The sequence below is a fragment of the Triticum urartu genome, chromosome 6A (assembly GCF_056163025.1).
Source record: "Triticum urartu cultivar PI428250 chromosome 6A, HENAU_Tu73, whole genome shotgun sequence".
Classification (NCBI taxonomy): Eukaryota; Viridiplantae; Streptophyta; class Magnoliopsida; order Poales; family Poaceae; genus Triticum; species Triticum urartu.
In genome coordinates this window covers 491,175,487-491,193,168 of record NC_141878.1, presented here as the reverse complement: position 1 = coordinate 491,193,168, position 17,682 = coordinate 491,175,487, and the positions used below count along the sequence as shown (strand labels likewise).

The 17,682-nt window shown below is 46.9% G+C and overlaps 1 protein-coding gene across 2 annotated transcripts in view; it reads left to right on the top strand.

Moving 5' to 3' along the window:
- LOC125512423 (GDSL esterase/lipase At2g27360-like) overlaps positions 1–13,519 on the top strand; it is a 41,959-nt gene extending 28,440 nt beyond the window's left edge. Inside the window, exons 3-5 of one of the 2 annotated variants that reach the window (XM_087528458.1) lie at positions 12,693–12,841; positions 12,915–13,179; positions 13,284–13,519. In XM_087528458.1, coding sequence (XP_087384584.1) covers positions 12,693–12,841; positions 12,915–13,179; positions 13,284–13,519 — 650 coding nt within the window. Of the gene's footprint in view, positions 1–12,689; positions 12,842–12,914; positions 13,180–13,283 lie in introns of both variants that reach the window. The other variant, XM_087528457.1, reaches the window with a different exon arrangement.
- Positions 13,520–17,682: the final 4,163 nt, after the last annotated feature.

Below are 17,682 nucleotides of genomic sequence, written 5' to 3'. Positions count from 1 at the left end.
ACATGCAATCAAATAGTGACATGATATGGCCATCATCACTTTGCTCCTTTTGATCTCCATCTTCGGGGCTCCATGATCATCATCGTCACCGGCATGACACCATGATCTCCATCATCATGATCTCCATCATCGTGTCTTCATGAAGTTGTCTCGCCAACTATTACTTCTACTACTACAGCTAACGGTTAGCAATAAAGTAAAGTAATTACATGACGTTTATGTTGACACGCAGGTCATAAATAAATTAAGACAACTCCTATGGCTCCTGCCGGTTGTCATTCTCATCGACATGCAAGTCGTGATTCCTATTACAAGAACATGATCATCTCATACATCACATGTATCATTCATCACATCCTTTGGGCCATATCACATCACATGGCATACCCTGCAAAAACAAGTTAGACGTCCTCTAATTGTTGTTTGCATGTTTTACGTGGCTGCTATGGGTTTCTAGCAAGAACGTTTCTTACCTACGCAAAGACCACAACGTGATATGCCAATTGCTATTTACCCTTCATAAGGACCCTTTTCATCGAATCCGATCCGACTAAAGTGGGAGAGACAGACACCCGCCAGCCACCTTATGCAACTAGTGCATGTCAGTCGGTGGAACCGGTCTCACGTAAGCGTACGTGTAAGGTTGGTCCGGGCCGCTTCATCCCACAATACCGTCGAAACAAGATTGGACTAGTAACGGTAAGCATATTGAACAAAATCAACGCCCACAACTACTTTGTGTTCTACTCGTGCATAGAATCTACGCAATAGACCTAGCTCATGATGCCACTGTTGGGGAACGTAGCAGAAATTCAAAATTTTCCTACGTGTCACCAAGATCTATATTTGGAGAAACTAGCAACGAGGAGAAGAAGAGTGCATCTACATACCCTTGTAGATTGCTAAGCGGAAGCGTTCAAGTGAACGGGGTTGATGGAGTCGTACTCGTCGTGATCCAAATCACCGATGACCAAGTGCCGAACGGACGGCACCTCCGCGTTCAACACACATGCAGCCCGGTGACGTCACACACGCCTTGATCCAGCAAGGGGAGAAGGAGAGGTTGAGGAAGACTCCTTCCAGCAGCAGCACAACGGCGTGGTGATGGTGGAGGAGAGTGGCAATCCTGCAGGGCTTCGCCAAGCACCGCAGAAGAGGAGGAGGGAGAGAGGTAGGGCTGCGCCAAGAGGGAGATCGAATCACGTGTTGGGCATCCCCTAGGCCTCAAGTATATATAGGGGGAGGGGAGGGGGCTGTGCCCCCTTTAGGGTTCCCACCCCAAGGGGTGCGGCAGCCCCAGATCCCATCTGAGGGAGGCGGCCAAGGGGGGAGGAGAGGGAGGCGCAGGGAGCATGGGCCATAGGGCCCATCTGCCCTTAGGGTTTGCCCCCTTCCTCCCCTTAGGCGCCTTGGGCCCTTGTGGGGGGCGCACCAGCCCACCTGGGGCTGGCCCCCTCCCACACTTGGCCCATGCAGCCCTCCGGGGCCGGTGGCCCCACTTGGTGGACCCTCGGGACCCTCCCGGTGGTCCCGGTACGTTACCGATAAAACCCGAAACTTTTCCGGTGACCAAAACAGGACTTCCCATATATAAATCTTTACCTTCGGACCATTTCGGAACTCCTCGTGACGTCCGGGATCTCATCCGGGACTCCGAAAAACATTCGGTAACCACATACAAACTTCCTTTATAACCCTAGCGTCATCGAACCTTAAGTGTGTAGACCCTACGGGTTCGGGAACCATGCAGACATGACCGAGACGTTCTCCGGTCAATAACCAACAGCGGGATCTGGATACCCATGTTGGTTCCCACATGTTCCATGATGATCTCATCGGATGAACCACGATGTCGAGGATTCGATCAATCCCATATACAATTCCCTTTGTCTATCGGTATTGTACTTGCCCGAGATTCGATCGTCGGTATCTCGATACCTTGTTCAATCTCGTTACCGGCAAGTCTCTTTACTCGTTCCGTAACACATCATCCCGTGATCAACTCCTTGATCACATTGTGCACATTATGATGATGTCCTACCGAGTGGGCCCAGAGATACCTCTCTGTCACTCGGAGTGACAAATCCCAGTCTCGATTCGTGCCAACCCAACAGACACTTTCGGAGATACCTGTAGTGTACCTTTATAGCCACCCAGTTACTTTGTGACGTTTGGCACACCCAAAGTATTCCTACGGTATCCGGGAGTTGCACAATCTCATGGTCTAAGGAAATGATACTTGACATTAGTAAAGCTTTAGCATACGAACTACACGATCTTTGTGCTAGGCTTAGGATTGGGTCTTGTCCATCACATCATTCTCCTAATGATGTGATCCCGTTATCAACGACATCCAATGTCCATGGTTAGTAAACCGTAACCATCTATTGATCAATGAGCTAGTCAACTAGAGGCTTACTAGGGACATGGTGTTGTCTATGTATCCACACATGTATCTGAGTTTCCTATCAATACAATTCTAGCATGGATAATAAACGATTATCATGAACAAGGAAATATAATAATAATCAATTTATTATTGCCTCTAGGGCATATTTCCAACAGAACATCACTATGTTGATCATATCTACTATATGATTCACGCTCGACCTTTCGGTCTCCGTGTTCCGAGGCCATATCTGCATATGCTAGGCTCGTCAAGTTTAACCTGAGTATTCTGCGTGTGCAAAAACTGGCTTGCACCCGTTGTAGATGGACGTAGAGCTTATCACACCCGATCATCACGTGGTGTCTGGGCACGACGAACTTTGGCAACGGTGCATACTCAGGGAGAACACTTCTTGATAATTTAGTGAGAAATCATCTTATAATGCTACCGTCAATCATAGCAAGATAAGATGCATAAAAGATAAACATCACATGCAATCAATATAAGTGATATGATATGGCCATCATCATCTTGTGCTTGTGATCTCCATCTCTGAAGCACCGTCATGATCACCATCGTCACCGGCGCGACACCTTGATCTCCATCGTAGCATCGTTGTCGTCTTGCCAATCTTATGCTTCCACGACTATCGCTACCGCTTAGTGATAAAGTAAAGCATTACAGCGCGATTGCATTGCATACAATAAAGCGACAACCATATGGCTCCTGCCAGTTGCCGATAACTCGGTTACAAAACATGATCATCTCATACAATAAAATTTAGCATCATGTCTTGACCATATCATATCACAACATGCCCTGCAAAAACAAGTTAGACGTCCTCTACTTTGTTTGTTGCAAGTTTTACATGGCTGCTACGGGCTTAAGCAAGAACCATTCTTACCTACGCATCAAAACCACAATGATAGTTTGTCAAGTTGGTGCTGTTTTAACCTTCGCAAGGACCGGGCGTAGCCACACTCGGTTCAACTAAAGTTGGAGAAACTGTCACCCGCAAGCCACCTATGTGCAAAGCACGTCGGGAGAACCGGTCTTGCGTAAGCGTACACGTAATGTCGGTCCGGGCCGCTTCGTCCAACAATACCGCCGAACCAAAGTATGACATGCTGGTAAGCAGTATGACTTATATCGCCCACAACTCACTTGTGTTCTACTCGTGCATATAACATCAACACATAAAACCTAGGCTCGGATGCCACTGTTGGGGAACGTAGTAATTTCAAAAAATTTCCTACGCACACGCAAGATCATGGTGATGCACAGCAACGAGAAGGGAGAGTGTTGTCTACGTACCCTCGTAGACCGAAGCGGAAGCGTTGACGCAACGTAGAGGAACTAGTCTTACGTCTTCCCGGTCCAACCGATCCAAGCACCGTTACTCCGGCACCTCCGAGTTCTTGACACACGTACAGCTCGATGACGCACCCCGGGCTCCGATCCAGCAAAGCTTCGGGGAGAAGTTTCGTCAGCACGACGGCATGGTGACGATCTTGATGTTTAACCGTCGTAGGGCTTCACCTAAGCACCGCTACAATATGATCGAGGTGTAATATCGTGGAGGGGGGCACCGCACACGGCTAAGGAACGATCACGAAAATCAACTTGTGTGTTCTAGGGTGCCCCCCTGCCCCCGTATATAAAGGAGCCAAGGGGAGGGGGCGGCCGGCCATGGCGGGGCGCGCCAGGGGGAGTCCTGCTCCTACCGGGAGTAGGACTCCCTTCTTTCCTAGTTGGAGAAGGAGAAGGGGGGAAAGAGGAGGAAGAGGGGAAGGAAAGGGGGGGCGCCGCCCCCCTTCCCTTGTCCTATTCAGACTAGGAAGGGGAGGGGCGCGCGGCCACCTCTTGCCTCCCTCTCTCTTCTCCCTCAAGGCCTATGTAGGCCCAATAATCCCCCGGGGGGTTCCGGTAACCCCCCGGTACTCCGGTAAAATGCCGATTTCACCCGGAACGATTCCGATGTCCAAATATAAGCTTCCAATATACCGATCTTTATGTTTCGACCATTTCGAGACTCCTCGTCATGTCCGTGATCACATCCGGGACTCCGAACAACCTTCGGTACATCAAAATACATAAACTCATAATGAAACTGTCATCGTAACTTTAAGCGTGCGGACCCTACGGTTCGAGAACAATGTAGACATGACCGAGACACGTCTCCGGTCAATAACCAATAGCGGGACTTGGATGCCCATATTGACTCCTACATATTCTACGAAGATCTTTATCGGTCAGACCGCATAACAACATACGTTGTTCCCTTTGTCATCGGTATGTTACTTGCCCGAGATTCGATCGTCGGTATCCAATACCTAGTTCAATCTCGTTACCGGCAAGTCTCTTTACTCGTTCTGTAATACATCATCCCGCAACTAACTCATTAGTTGCAAGGCTTAAGTGATGTGCATTACCGAGAGGGCCCAGAGATACCTCTTCGACGATCGGAGTGACAAATCCTAATCTCGAAATACGTCAACCCAACATGTACCTTTGGAGACACCTGTAGAGCACCTTTATAATCACCCAGTTACGTTGTGACGTTTGGTAGCACACAAAGTGTTCCTCCGGCACACGGGAGTTACATAATCTCATAGTCATGGGAACATGTATAAGTCATGAAGAAAGCAATAGCAACATACTAAACGATCGGGTGCTAAGCTAATGGAATGGGTCATGTCAATCAGATCATTCAACTAATGATGTGATCCCGTTAATCAAATAACAACTCTTTGTCCATGGTTAGGAAACATAACCATCTTTGATTAACGAGCTAGTCAAGTAGAGGCATACTAGTGACACTCTGTTTGTCTATGTATTCACACATGTATTATGTTTCCGGTTAATACAATTCTAGCATGAATAATAAACATTTATCATGATATAAGGAAATAAATAATAACTTTATTATTGCCTCTAGGGCATATTTCCTTCACACTGAACTATCGAGTAGTCATCAGCTTTACTCTGCCAGACGTTCTTAACGTCATCAGCAGCATCTGCAGCAGGCCTGGCACCTAGCGGTGCTTCCAAAACGTAATTTTTTTGTGCAGCAATGAGGATAATCCTCAAGTTAGAGACCCAGTCTGTGTAATTTCTACCATCATCTTTCAACTTTGCTTTCTCAAGGAACGCATTAAAATTCAATGGAACAACAGCACGGGCCATCTATCTACAACAACATAGATAAGCAAAATACTATCAGGTACTAAGTTCATGATAAATTTAAGTTCAATTAATCATATTACTTAAGAACTCCCACTTAGATAGACATCCCTCTAATCATCTAAGTGATCACGTGATCCATATCAACTAAACCATAACCGATCATCACGTGAAATGGAGTAGTTTTCAATGGAGAACATCACTATGTTGATCATATCTACTATATGATTCACGTTCGACCTTTCGGTCTCAGTGTTCCGAAGCCATATATGCATATGCTAGACTCGTCAAGTTTAACCCCGAGTATTCTGCGTGTGCAAAACTGGCTTGCACCCGTTGTAGATGGACGTAGAACTTATCACACCCGATCATCACGTGGTGTCTCGGCACGACGAACTTTGGCAACGGTGCATACTCAGGGAGAACACTTTTATCTTGAAATTTAGTGAGAGATCATCTTATAATGCTACCGTCAAACAAAGCAGAATAAGATAGATAAAGGATAAACATCGCATGCAATCAATATAAGTGATATGATATGGCCATCATCATCTTATGCTTGTGATCTCCATCTCCGAAGCACCGTTATGATCACCACCGTCACCGGTGCGACACCTTAATCTCCATCGTAGCATCGTTGTCGTCTCGCCAACTATTGCTTCTACCACTATCGCTATCGCTTAGTGATAAAGTAAAGCAATTATTGGGCGATTGCATTGCATACAATAAAGCGACAACCATATGGCTCCTGCTAGTTGCCGATAACTCCGTTACAAAACATGATCATCTCATACAATAAATATAGCATCATGTCTTGACCATATCACATCACAACATGCCCTGCAAAAACAAGTTAGACGTCCTCTACTTTGTTGTTGCAAGTTTTACCTGGCTGCTACGGGCTGAGCAAGAACCGTTCTTACCTACGCATCAAAATCACAACAATAGTTCATCAAGTTAATGATGTTTTAACCTTATCAAGGACCGGGCGTAGCCACACTCGGTTCAACTAAAGTTGGAGAAACTGACACCTGCCAGCCATCTATGTGCAAAGCACGTCGGTAGAACCAGTCTCGCGTAAGCGTACGCGTAATGTCGGTCCGGGCCGCTTCATCCAGCAATACCGCCGGACCAAAGTATGACATGTTGGTAAGCAGTATGACTTGTATCGCCCACAACTCACTTGTGTTCTACTCGTGCATATAACATCTACGCATAAAACCTGGCTCGGATGCCACTGTTGGGGAACGTAGTAATTTCAAAATTTTCCTACGCACACGCAGGATCATGGTGATGTATAGCAACGAGAGGGGAGAGTGTCGTCCACGTACCCTCGTAGACCGTTAAGCGGAAGCGTTATGACAACGCGGTTGATGTAGTCGTACGTCTTCACGATCGACCGATCCTCAGTATCGAACGTACGGCACCTCCGCGTTCAGCACACATTCAGCTCGGTGACGTCCCGCGAACTCACGATCCAGTAGAGCTCGGGGAAGAGTTTAGTTAGCACGACGGCGTGGTGACGATGTTGATGAAGCTACCATAGCAGGGCTTCACCTAAACACCGCTACAGTATGACCGAGGTGGATTATGGTGGAGGGGGCACCACACACGGCTGGGAGAGATCTTTGTGATCAACTTGTGTGTCTAGAGGTGCCCCCTGCCCCTGTATATAAAGGAGCAAGGGGGAGGCCGGCCGGCCCTTGTTGGTGCGCCAGGAGGAGGAATCCTCCACCTAGTAGGAGTAGGATTCCTCCCTTTCATACTCCTACTAGGAGGGGGAAAGGAAGGGGAAGAAAGAGAAGGAAAGGGGGGCGCCCCCCTCTCCTAGTCCAATTCGGACCAGAGGGAGGGGGCGCGCTGCCTGCCCTATGCCGGCCCCTCTCTCTTTCCCTTATGCCCCAACAAGGCCCATTAGCCACCAGAGGGTTCCAGTAACCCCTCCGGTACTCCGGTAAAATCCCGATTTTACCCGGAACTCTTCGGATGTCCAAATGTAGGCTGCCAATATATCAATCTTGATGTCTCGGCCATTTCGAGACTCCTTGTCATGTCCGTGATCATATCTGGGACTCTGAACTACCTTCGGTACATCGAAACATATAAACTCATAAAACCGATCGTCACAAGACTTTAAGCGTGCGGACCCTACGGGTTCGAAAACTATGTAGACATGACCGAGACATGTCTCCGGTCAATAACCAATATTGGAACCTGGATGCTCATATTGTTTCCTACATATTCTATGAAGATCTTTATCGGTCAAACCGCATAACACTATACGTTGTTCTTTTTGTCATCGGTATGGTACTTGCCTGAGATTCGATCATCGGTATCCCAATACCTAGTTCAATCTCGTTACCGGCAAGTCTCTTTACTCGTTCCGTAATGCACTATCCCTCAACTAACTCATTAGTTGTATTGCTTGCAAGGCTTATAGTGATGTGTATTACCGAGAGGGCCCAGAGATACCTCTCCGACAGTCGGAGTGACAAATCCTAATCTTGATCTATGCCAACTCAACAAGTACCATCGGAGACACTTGTAGAGCACCTTTACAATCATCCAGTTATGTTGTGATGTTTGGTAGCACACAAAGTGTTCCTCTGGTATTCAGGAGTTGCATAATCTCATAGTCATAAGAACATGTATAAGTCATGAAGAAAGCAATAGCAGTAAACAAAAACGATCAAGTGCTAAGCTAACGGAATGGGTCAAGTCAATAACATCATTCTCCTAATGATGTGATCCCATTGATCAAATGACAACTCATGTCTATGGTTTAGGAAACTTAACCATCTTTGATCAATGAGCTAGTCAAGTAGAGGCACACTAGTGACACTATGTTTGTCTATGTATTCACACATGTATTATGTTTCCGGTTAATACAATTCTAGCATGAATAATAAACATTTATCATGAAATAAGGAAATAAATAAATAACTTTATTATTGCCTCCAGGGCATATTTCCTTTAGTTGGCTCGTCATCGAAGGCGTCCCCCATTTGCATGTCCTTTGCCTGCCAGTCGGCAGCAATGGCGGCCATGGCCTTCTTCTGCTCCGACATCAGTCCATCCCAAAGAGCTTTGGCCACGGATGGATCCATGATGGGGAGTAGTGTGGAGAGGGATAACTGTGGCTATGGCCGAGGCACCGGGGCAGCTGTTTATATAGCACTGATGGACGGCAGATAAACGGACGAGTGGCACCGGAGGAGATGCCTAGGCAACCTCATGCCATCAATGGGGACAACAGACGGATGGACAGGCGACCATTGTGTCATTTGAATGTGCGGCAGTCGCCTGCACTGGGAAGCGGAGCGGGCGGCGCTCTCTCGACCGGCATGCCGCTTCAATGCCGGCGCCATGAGCGGTCGCGTCCGCTCTAGGCGGGCATGAATGCGGGCCCAGATGCTCTGGAGCGGTGCCGATCGAAAACACGCGGGAGGGGTGAGGGGTATTTGGTGGGCCAAGGTGGTCAGAAACGGGCCTGGGATTGATCCGGACTCCCACAAACCTCCCCCACTTTTATCTCCGGTTTGCGGGAGAAATCATGTATGGACCGCTCTGCGGACCGATACAGGACCGCGTTGGATGGCTTTCGCGGTCCGGACAGTTGTGGGAGGTTTACAGGTCGGCGTTGAAGATGCCCTTATAATCCCTCACATTCATCATGAGGAGATGTTTTGGGATAAATCAGATATTTATATGCTGCAGGTAGAAGTTTTTTTTGAAAGGGAGGATAACCTTTGGCCTCTGCATCAGAACGATGCATACGACCATAGATATTAGCGGGTAGAAGTACTTCTATGAAAATGACAGACATTTTCTTGATGGTGTAGAAATGTATTCTGTTTTTGCATTCTTGCTAGTCTCAACCTTTTGTACATCCCTCCACCAAAAAATGCACACCATTTACTTTTTACAACCTTAAAAGTGTGCAAATTTTAACAAACTAGGCGCCGCGTCCGGATGGTTTCACCGGTGCCTTATTTAGGTCATGTTAGGAGACAATAAAATCTAATGCCATGCGGTTACTCATAGCTTCTCTAACCTCCGTGTCGAACACTTTTAGTGAGTTAATACCATCAACATTGTGTTGCTCCCTAAGAAGGACGGGGCCGAAAGCATCTCTGATTTCAGACCCATCAGCCCTGTTCATGTAGTTGCAAAGATTGTGGCGAAGATTATGGCTTCATAGCTTGTCCCTTCGTCCATACGCTCATCTCCCAGTCTCAAAGTGCTTTCATAAAGTCTAGAAGTACCCATGATAATTTCATCTATGTGTGTAACCTGGCAAGGAAAAAATGCACCGCAACAAAAAGGCCTCTCTCCTTTTTAAGATCGACATGAAGAAGACCTTCGACTCAGTTCATTGGGACTCTTGAGTTCAGCTCCTCTGTCGACGAAGTTTTGCCACCAGAATCACGAACATGCTTGCTGCCTTCTTTGCTCTACCACCTTGAGGTCATGCTCAAGGGCGTGCTGAGAGGTCCCATTCAACACGGCCGGGGCCTTTGGCAGACCTTCTGTCGACGCTTCTTTTTGTCCTGACAATTGATTTAATCCATAACCACCTCGACATTGCCAATCGGTGTGGCCTTTCGCACTCCATTGGTGGGACATTTGCTTTCATCCGCACTTCCCTATATGTTAATGCTGCCACCATTTTTGTCGCCCCCATTAAGGAGGATATCCGACACCTCACCTCCATACTTGTCGGCTTCAGGGAGGTTGTCATAGTTACCAACCTTGAGAAGAGCCTTGTAGCTCCGACTAGATGTGGGGACATTGACCTCGACTCCGTCCTCGAGATCTTTCCGGCTAGACGTTCAACCTTCGCACTCAGATATCTAGGCCTACCCTTGTCGATTCACCGCCTTAGGAAGGTGGACCTCCAACACCTGGTTGATAAGGAGACCGAGAAGCTTGTGCTTTCTTAGGGGTAGCTCATCCCGGCAGCTGGCATAATGGCCTTGGTCAAGGTAGTGCTCACTTCAATTGCAACCTACCATATTACTGCGTTGGGGCCTCCGGAGGAAATCGTGAGTGCCTTCGAGAAGATTGAGCATGCTTTTTTGGGTGGGCTTGGACAAGGTTTCCGGGGCCAGTGCAAAGTAAATTGGAATTTGAAGGTGGTGTGCATAACTAAGCGGTTGGGTCCCTTGGTGTTATCAATCTCGTAGGTATGCGAGGGCACTTTGTTTACGGCGGCCTTGGTATGAATGGAAGGAGCCCGATAGGGCATGGGTTGGCTTGTGCACACCATATGATAGCACCGGCATGGACCTTAGCAACCACCATCACTATTGGTAACAGATGTATGGCCAAATTTTGGCACTTCCCATGGCTCGATGGCACCAAGACCAAAGTCAATGCCTTGCCATTTTCCACACTTCTAAGAAGAACAATGCCTCTGATCAAGACGCTTTACATGACCTTGCTAGTATCCCCTGGATAGACATGTATGATGGCCTCTCCGTTGCCCATATCCAAAAATTCTACACTCTGCTGGCCCAACTTCATGTTGTGCACCTTCAGGACGGAGTTAAGGGCGACATCACCTGGAACTTCACTACCAACTGTACAAATGCGCAGTTTGAGGGGGCGGTCTCCACCATCATCGTGTTGACTATTTGGAATAACTCAGCGCCACCCAAGTGTAAGTTCTTTGTATGGCATCTCATTAATAATATGGTCTGGACTGCTGACCGCCTACAAAGGTCCGGATGGCCAAAATGTGGTCTCTGCTAGCTTTGAAAGATGGAGCCGGAGTCTGCAACGCAAATCTTCTTCAAGTGTTGATAGTCGCTAAGAATTTGGACCGTTGTTTTCTCAATGCACCTGAACTAGCTATTTCATACTGGGGACGCTTGGCTTCGGTCCATAAGTGGTGGAGGTTCACGCTCCTATAACCTGGCCATACGAGGAAGGTCAGCGCCTCGCTCGTTATGCTTGTCACATAGGAGTTATGGAATAAAGGAATGCATGGGTCTTCCGCAATAAATCGACATTTCCCACAATCATCATCACAAACATCAAGACGAATGCTTAGGAATTGGGTCCTCACAGGGGCAAAACACTTGAGTTCTTTCATGTTACGATAGTAGAATTTTCTTGTTGAGAGGCCATTTTTTTGGCCAAGCGTGGAGCACAAACAGTTGTGGTTGTCAGAAGAACCGTTGTCAATATGGTGTTTGGAACGCACTTCATGTCCTAGGTGAAAACCCTTGTTCCGGCCTTTGCTGGTTGGGCTCACCAGCGGCGAACTTGTGTTGTTATCTTGATGAAGGTGTTGGGTTTGTGACGATGGCGGTAGCAGGGCGCTTATCCTTCCTGAAGGCGTTGCTCCGGAAAAAGTCGGCTTAGTTCTAGGTGTTACATTCATATTTTGTAATGGTTTTGACATAGTTGCTTTTGCTATGTACCTTACTTGTTAATGACTTTGGGCTCAATATCTTGCATCGGCTCTAATCAAATTGGATGTATGCATCAGCTGATGTAGAGGCCAAGATTCAATCGCTAAATGTCATTGACGGACGACCGCCATGAGGGACTCTTTTTTTAAAAAAAAATCACATTTTTGAAGTTTCAAAAAAATCTAAAAAAAAATCACACATGTTTATATGGATGCATACTGCATGTGTACAAAATTTGAAGATGCTATACATTATGGTGAGAGCTACACTAAAAAGACAAATTCGTGATTTTGAAATTAGTGAACAGTACATGTACTGTTCACTATTAAGAAAATTGCACGTGTTTGTCCTTTTTGTGTAGCTCTTATCATAATGTAGTTCATCGTTAGACTGTATACACATAAAAAATACATCCATATGAACACGTAGAATTATTTTTGCAGAATTTTTTGAAACTTCAAAATTTTGATTTGTGATTTATTTTTTTAAAGTCCTCCATGGAAGTCGTCCTCCAATATTCTTTTTGCCTCTCTTTCAAGAAAAGACAACTGTGAATTCTACTGTCGGATTTATACACGAAGTGAGGTGGGGAGGTGATAGTTGGATGCATTTCACTGCGAAAAGTAATAAAAAAATGGTGGAAACTATTTTGACCCTCCGTTTAATCCTGTTACTGCTACCTTTTGTGCATGCTACAGAAGAAGAGAGCAATATCATGGCGAGCTCCGTCTTCTACTTCGGAGAGATCGGAGTAAACGACTACATCTTCGCGCTATTCAGCAACCGCACAGCCGAGTTCGCGGCGAGCTTGGTGCCGGACATCGTCGGCGTCACCCGCTCGGCGCTGAACGTAAGCAGTGAACCCTTTCGACCCAACCACCAGCATAACAGAAGCGCGGACCAACTGTGCATCGTTTACGCAGGCCGTGATCGCCGCCGGTGCGAGGACGGTGCTGGTGACGGGGATGATCCCGCTGGGGTGCGAGCCGGAGCTGCTCGCCCTCTTCCCCGGCGACGCGCACGGGGAGTCCGGCTGCATCACGGGCTTCAACGAGGTCGCTCAGCTGCACAACCGCGCGCTGAACCGCATGCTCCGCGAGCTCCGGCGGAGCCACCCCGGCACCACCCTCTTCTACGCCGACATCTACAGCCCCATCGCCAACCTCGTCGCCTCGCCCGGCAAATACGGTGCCTGCACGCGCAATATAACTGACAACCACCGCCTTTTGTAGTTCATTCATCCTGACATCACTGATTTTACTGGTTTTACTGGTTTTACTTGGGGCGTGGAGGTTTCGGCGACAGGCCGTTGGCCGCGTTCTGCGGCGGCGGCGCTGGGCCGTACCACTTCGACATGGCGGCGTTCTGCGGCACGCCGGACTCGACGGGGAGCTCTGACCCGTCCGAGTTCCTCTCGTGGGACGGCATCCACTTCACCGACGCTGCCAACAGGTTCATCGCCCAGGCGCTGCTCAGAGGATTGTATAACGCGTCGGCGATGGCAGAGCCGCAAACTGCACTGCTCTGACATAAGACCGTGTCTGGATTTTACCTCCAACAACCAGGATTATACATCTCTCGGTCGGATTGATTTGTACTGCTCAAGCTATTTCTGGCGAGATCGACTCCCATGCCGGCACCACCAGGAGTACATGTTATCAGCGAAATATATGTGATTTTTTTTTTGTTTCTAAAGGCTATTGACCTGACGTCAGATAACGACCGATTTCGAGCGAACGCCTTCAACTATTACATCGGATCCCGCACGCGAATCTCAAACCGTTGGCTCCTGCCACCCTCCACAGGAACGACTGAGAATGACTGAATGGTTAACCGCAGAAACCCCCTTAGAACAAATGCCGAATTTATTTCTAAAACTTGAACAAGTGGTTATATAGAGCACAACAAATCTTACTTTTTAGGCTTTTTAGCCGTGACAACTATGTCAGCTACAACATGACAATTCTGTGTTTTTTAGTTTTTACACACTGCCAGTGCTATAGCCTGGCAAAGTGCGTTATTGTTTTTTGGACATAGCAGCTATATTTGTTATAGCATGACAACTTTTTTATTTAAACATGGCATGGCAACATTTTACATTGTCCCACCGCAATTCTCTAGCAGCCGCATGGCAAATTTCTATCTTGTAGCATGACAATTCTTTATATTGTAGCATGGCAAATCTTTATCTTGTGGCATGGGAGTTTTCTATATTGTAGGATGACTAATCTCTATCTTGTAGCATGGCAATTCTTTTTTTTCCTGTACCATGGCAATCCTATTCTGACAGCATGGCAATTACTGAACTGTAGCATGACAATTCTTCTATATCGCAAGCATGACAATCCTACTGTGACAGCATGACAATTACTGAATAGTAGCACGACAATTCTTCCATGTCGCAAGCATGGCAACATGTCAATTTTTCTGTTGATAACATTGTCATAGCATTGCAATTTCTCTTCTATAGCATGGCAAAGAGGGTGTGGACGAGGAGGGAAGATGTGTTTTTAAGGGAACAATTTGTTCCCTCGTGAGAGCCATCCAAAGCGCACACTCGTTTGCTCGGGTCACCCTTCAGGAAACATCAACTGGCTATTGGTGTCCTTTTTTCATACAATTCTAGAACAGGGTCGGATTCCACCATGAAAAAGTAACAACACATAAACATGAAAAAAACATCATGGTACAACTAAAGGCTGAATGTGCCGCCTCCTAAGGCTAATCCTCCACCTAGGAAAGCAAAATTTTCAACAAAACGCTGAATTATTACATATTACATGGGGTACGGGTGCAGACCGAGGCTCCTCATTCATCCATCGGATAGGACGCCCCATCTATGGACCAAGAGAACGAGATATTGACTTTTTTTACATCTGTAACTACATTCTACATGTCCACACCGTCTACGTGGCCCAAAACACACTAACCTTTGTTACTTTATTAATAATAACACTAGGCTTTATTCTCATTATACAAATGTTCGTGAAAGTCATTGGTTTGCATTCCTATATGGGGGATATCTATACCCCATCCCACTTTCACACTCCAACAAAAAATAACTAGCCACAAACAAAGTTGTTTAGATCATCCACATCAACCAAACCATCAACTTAAAAGGCGTCATTGATCCAGCCTGTGGTGAGGCCATGGCGTGCTAGGAAGCCTTGTTCTTGGGGCAAGGTCTTCATATTGCATTGGTGGTCATTGCATGTGATTCGTCAATGGTGGGACATCTCTGGAGAGCAAACGCTAAGATTATTGTGAAAATTAGGAAGTTGCTTGCAACAAATGGTATATTACATTCTATTACGAATGTAGAGAGGCAAATGTGGATGATCATAACATAGCTAAGAACTCTTTAGACTTAGATCCTAGCGGTCATGTGTGGCCTTTCGACAGCCCCCCCCCCCTCCCCCCCCCCCAAAATGTAAAGAATGTTTTGATGGGGTTTCAGGTGTTCCTCTAAAAAAAATGATATACATATCGCGTCAATTGCCCATGTTACAATTATTATCAGGCCGGCCCATTATAGTAGGGAGTGGAGTGAACCGCAAGAGACGTGGTGACCGACTTTGGAACTTCCTGGAAGGTTCCTGCCCGGTGGGAACCTTCGTGAAGGTTCCTGAAACCGTTTTTTACATGTTTTTCTGGGTTTTATGTTTTTCTTTTACTATCTTTTGTATGTTTCATAATTTTGAAAAAATAAAAATCTTCACAATTTATTTGAAATGTTAAAAAATGTTTTCTTCTTCAAAAACTGTTCGCATCTAAAAAATTAGAAATTTTAAAAATTGCTCACAATTTTTATAAATGTTCATGTTTCTTGAAAATGTTGTTGGTACTTTCAAAAAATAGTTCCAAATTAGTTTTAAAGGTGCTCACGTTTGCAAAATTCATTTAAAAATGTTCACGTCTTCAAAAATGTTCGCGCTTAAAAAATCTTGTTTTTCCAAAAAAAATAGTCACCCTTTAAAAAGAGGACTCATGGATATTTTATAAATTCATGAATAATTTTGAAATTTACAAAAGTAATGAATCAATGAACATTTTGATTTGCATGAACTTCCTTTGGATTCAGATTTTTTGAATTTGCAAAATAAAATCCGTGAACTCATTTTGAATTTGTGAACATTTTTTTAAATCCACGAACATTTTCTGAATTTGTGATCATTTTTTCAAATTCATGAACATTTTTTGACTTCTTAAACTTCTTTCAAATCCACGAACATTTTTTAAATTAAAATAAACCAAGAGAAAAAGAAGAAGCCTGGGCTGGTGGAAGACGCGCGTCTTATCGCGTGCGTGAGCGAGCTCGCCACGAGCGATACACAGCACCACCCATTGAAACCCTCGTCCCCAAATCATGTTCGTGACGGCAGATCCGGCCGTCGCCGGCGACGGCGACCGATCCCGTGACGGCTGGCCCTTCTGGAACATGTAGAGGAACCGGGGCCTCTCAGCCGCCTCGACCTCCACCAACTGGGTCCTCTCGGCCACCACGAAGAACGAGGGCTACTCCATCTGGACCTCCGTGGGCGGCAAATGGTGCCCCAGGCCCACGGATGCTCACGCCCCGGGGTACTACCACGACCTCGCCGAGTTCTACCTCGAGGCGGCCCGCCGCCTCCCCATCGCCGACATCCCGTACCTCTCGGACTGCATCTCCATCAGCGGCTTCGCCGTAGGCCTCGCCGACCCCATCACCAACATCGTCCTCACCATCATCAACGCTTTTGCCAAGAGACCATCCTACGTCGTGCCCGTAAAGCTAGACGACGCGCTAGAGAAAACTAGCAAGAAGTCCACCTTCGCCGTCGGCGCTCGCGACTCCCGCACCGGCCTCATCAAGTTCTTGTTGTGCTACTTCCGCAACCTCATGTAGGATCAGGCGAAGAAATGCCTCAACATGGCCGGCCACCACCTCCCCCTCGCCGTCCGCCTCATCATGGTGGGGGCTCCGAGGTGGTTCCCGTTCCACTGCTACAGCCGGATGCTGCCAAGACCAGGACCGCTTTGCAGAAGGCCGCGAAGTGCTCCAACACCGATGGCCTCCTTGACCCTGTCCTGGATGATTTGCGCAGAGGAAAATAGCTTACTGCCGACTGCATCTACAAGATATGTGACCTGCTGCGTTGTTCATGGCCGCCGGAGGCAACCCTGCCCCAACTCCCGGCATTTATCGGGACAACATGTAACACCCCGGATGTAACTTGCCATATTTGTAACTTCGACTCTTGCCATTTTCGGCTTTAAGTTATGAGATTCCCTTCGTGGTTGGGTTTTTGTCTTTGTTTTGCTTTTTGTTCATATCATGCATTTCATATCATGTCATCATGTGCATCGCATTTGCATTCGTGTTCATCTCATGCATCCGAGCATTTTCCCCGTTGTCCGTTTCGCAATCCGACACTCGCACATGCACCGGCGCACCCCTCTTGTCTCTTTTCGTGAGCGGGTGTTAAACGTTCTCGGAATGGACCGAGATTTGTCAAGTGGCCTCGGTACACCACCGGTAGACCGCCTGTCAAATTTCGTTCCATTTGGAGGCCGTTTGATAGTCCAACGGTTAACCGGATAACCACAAAGGCCTCTTGTGTGTTGCAGTCCAACACCCCTCCAAAACAGCCCAATAACCCATCTAAACCACTTCCATGTCCTCCGCCGTTGGATCACGATCGTGTGGGCGAA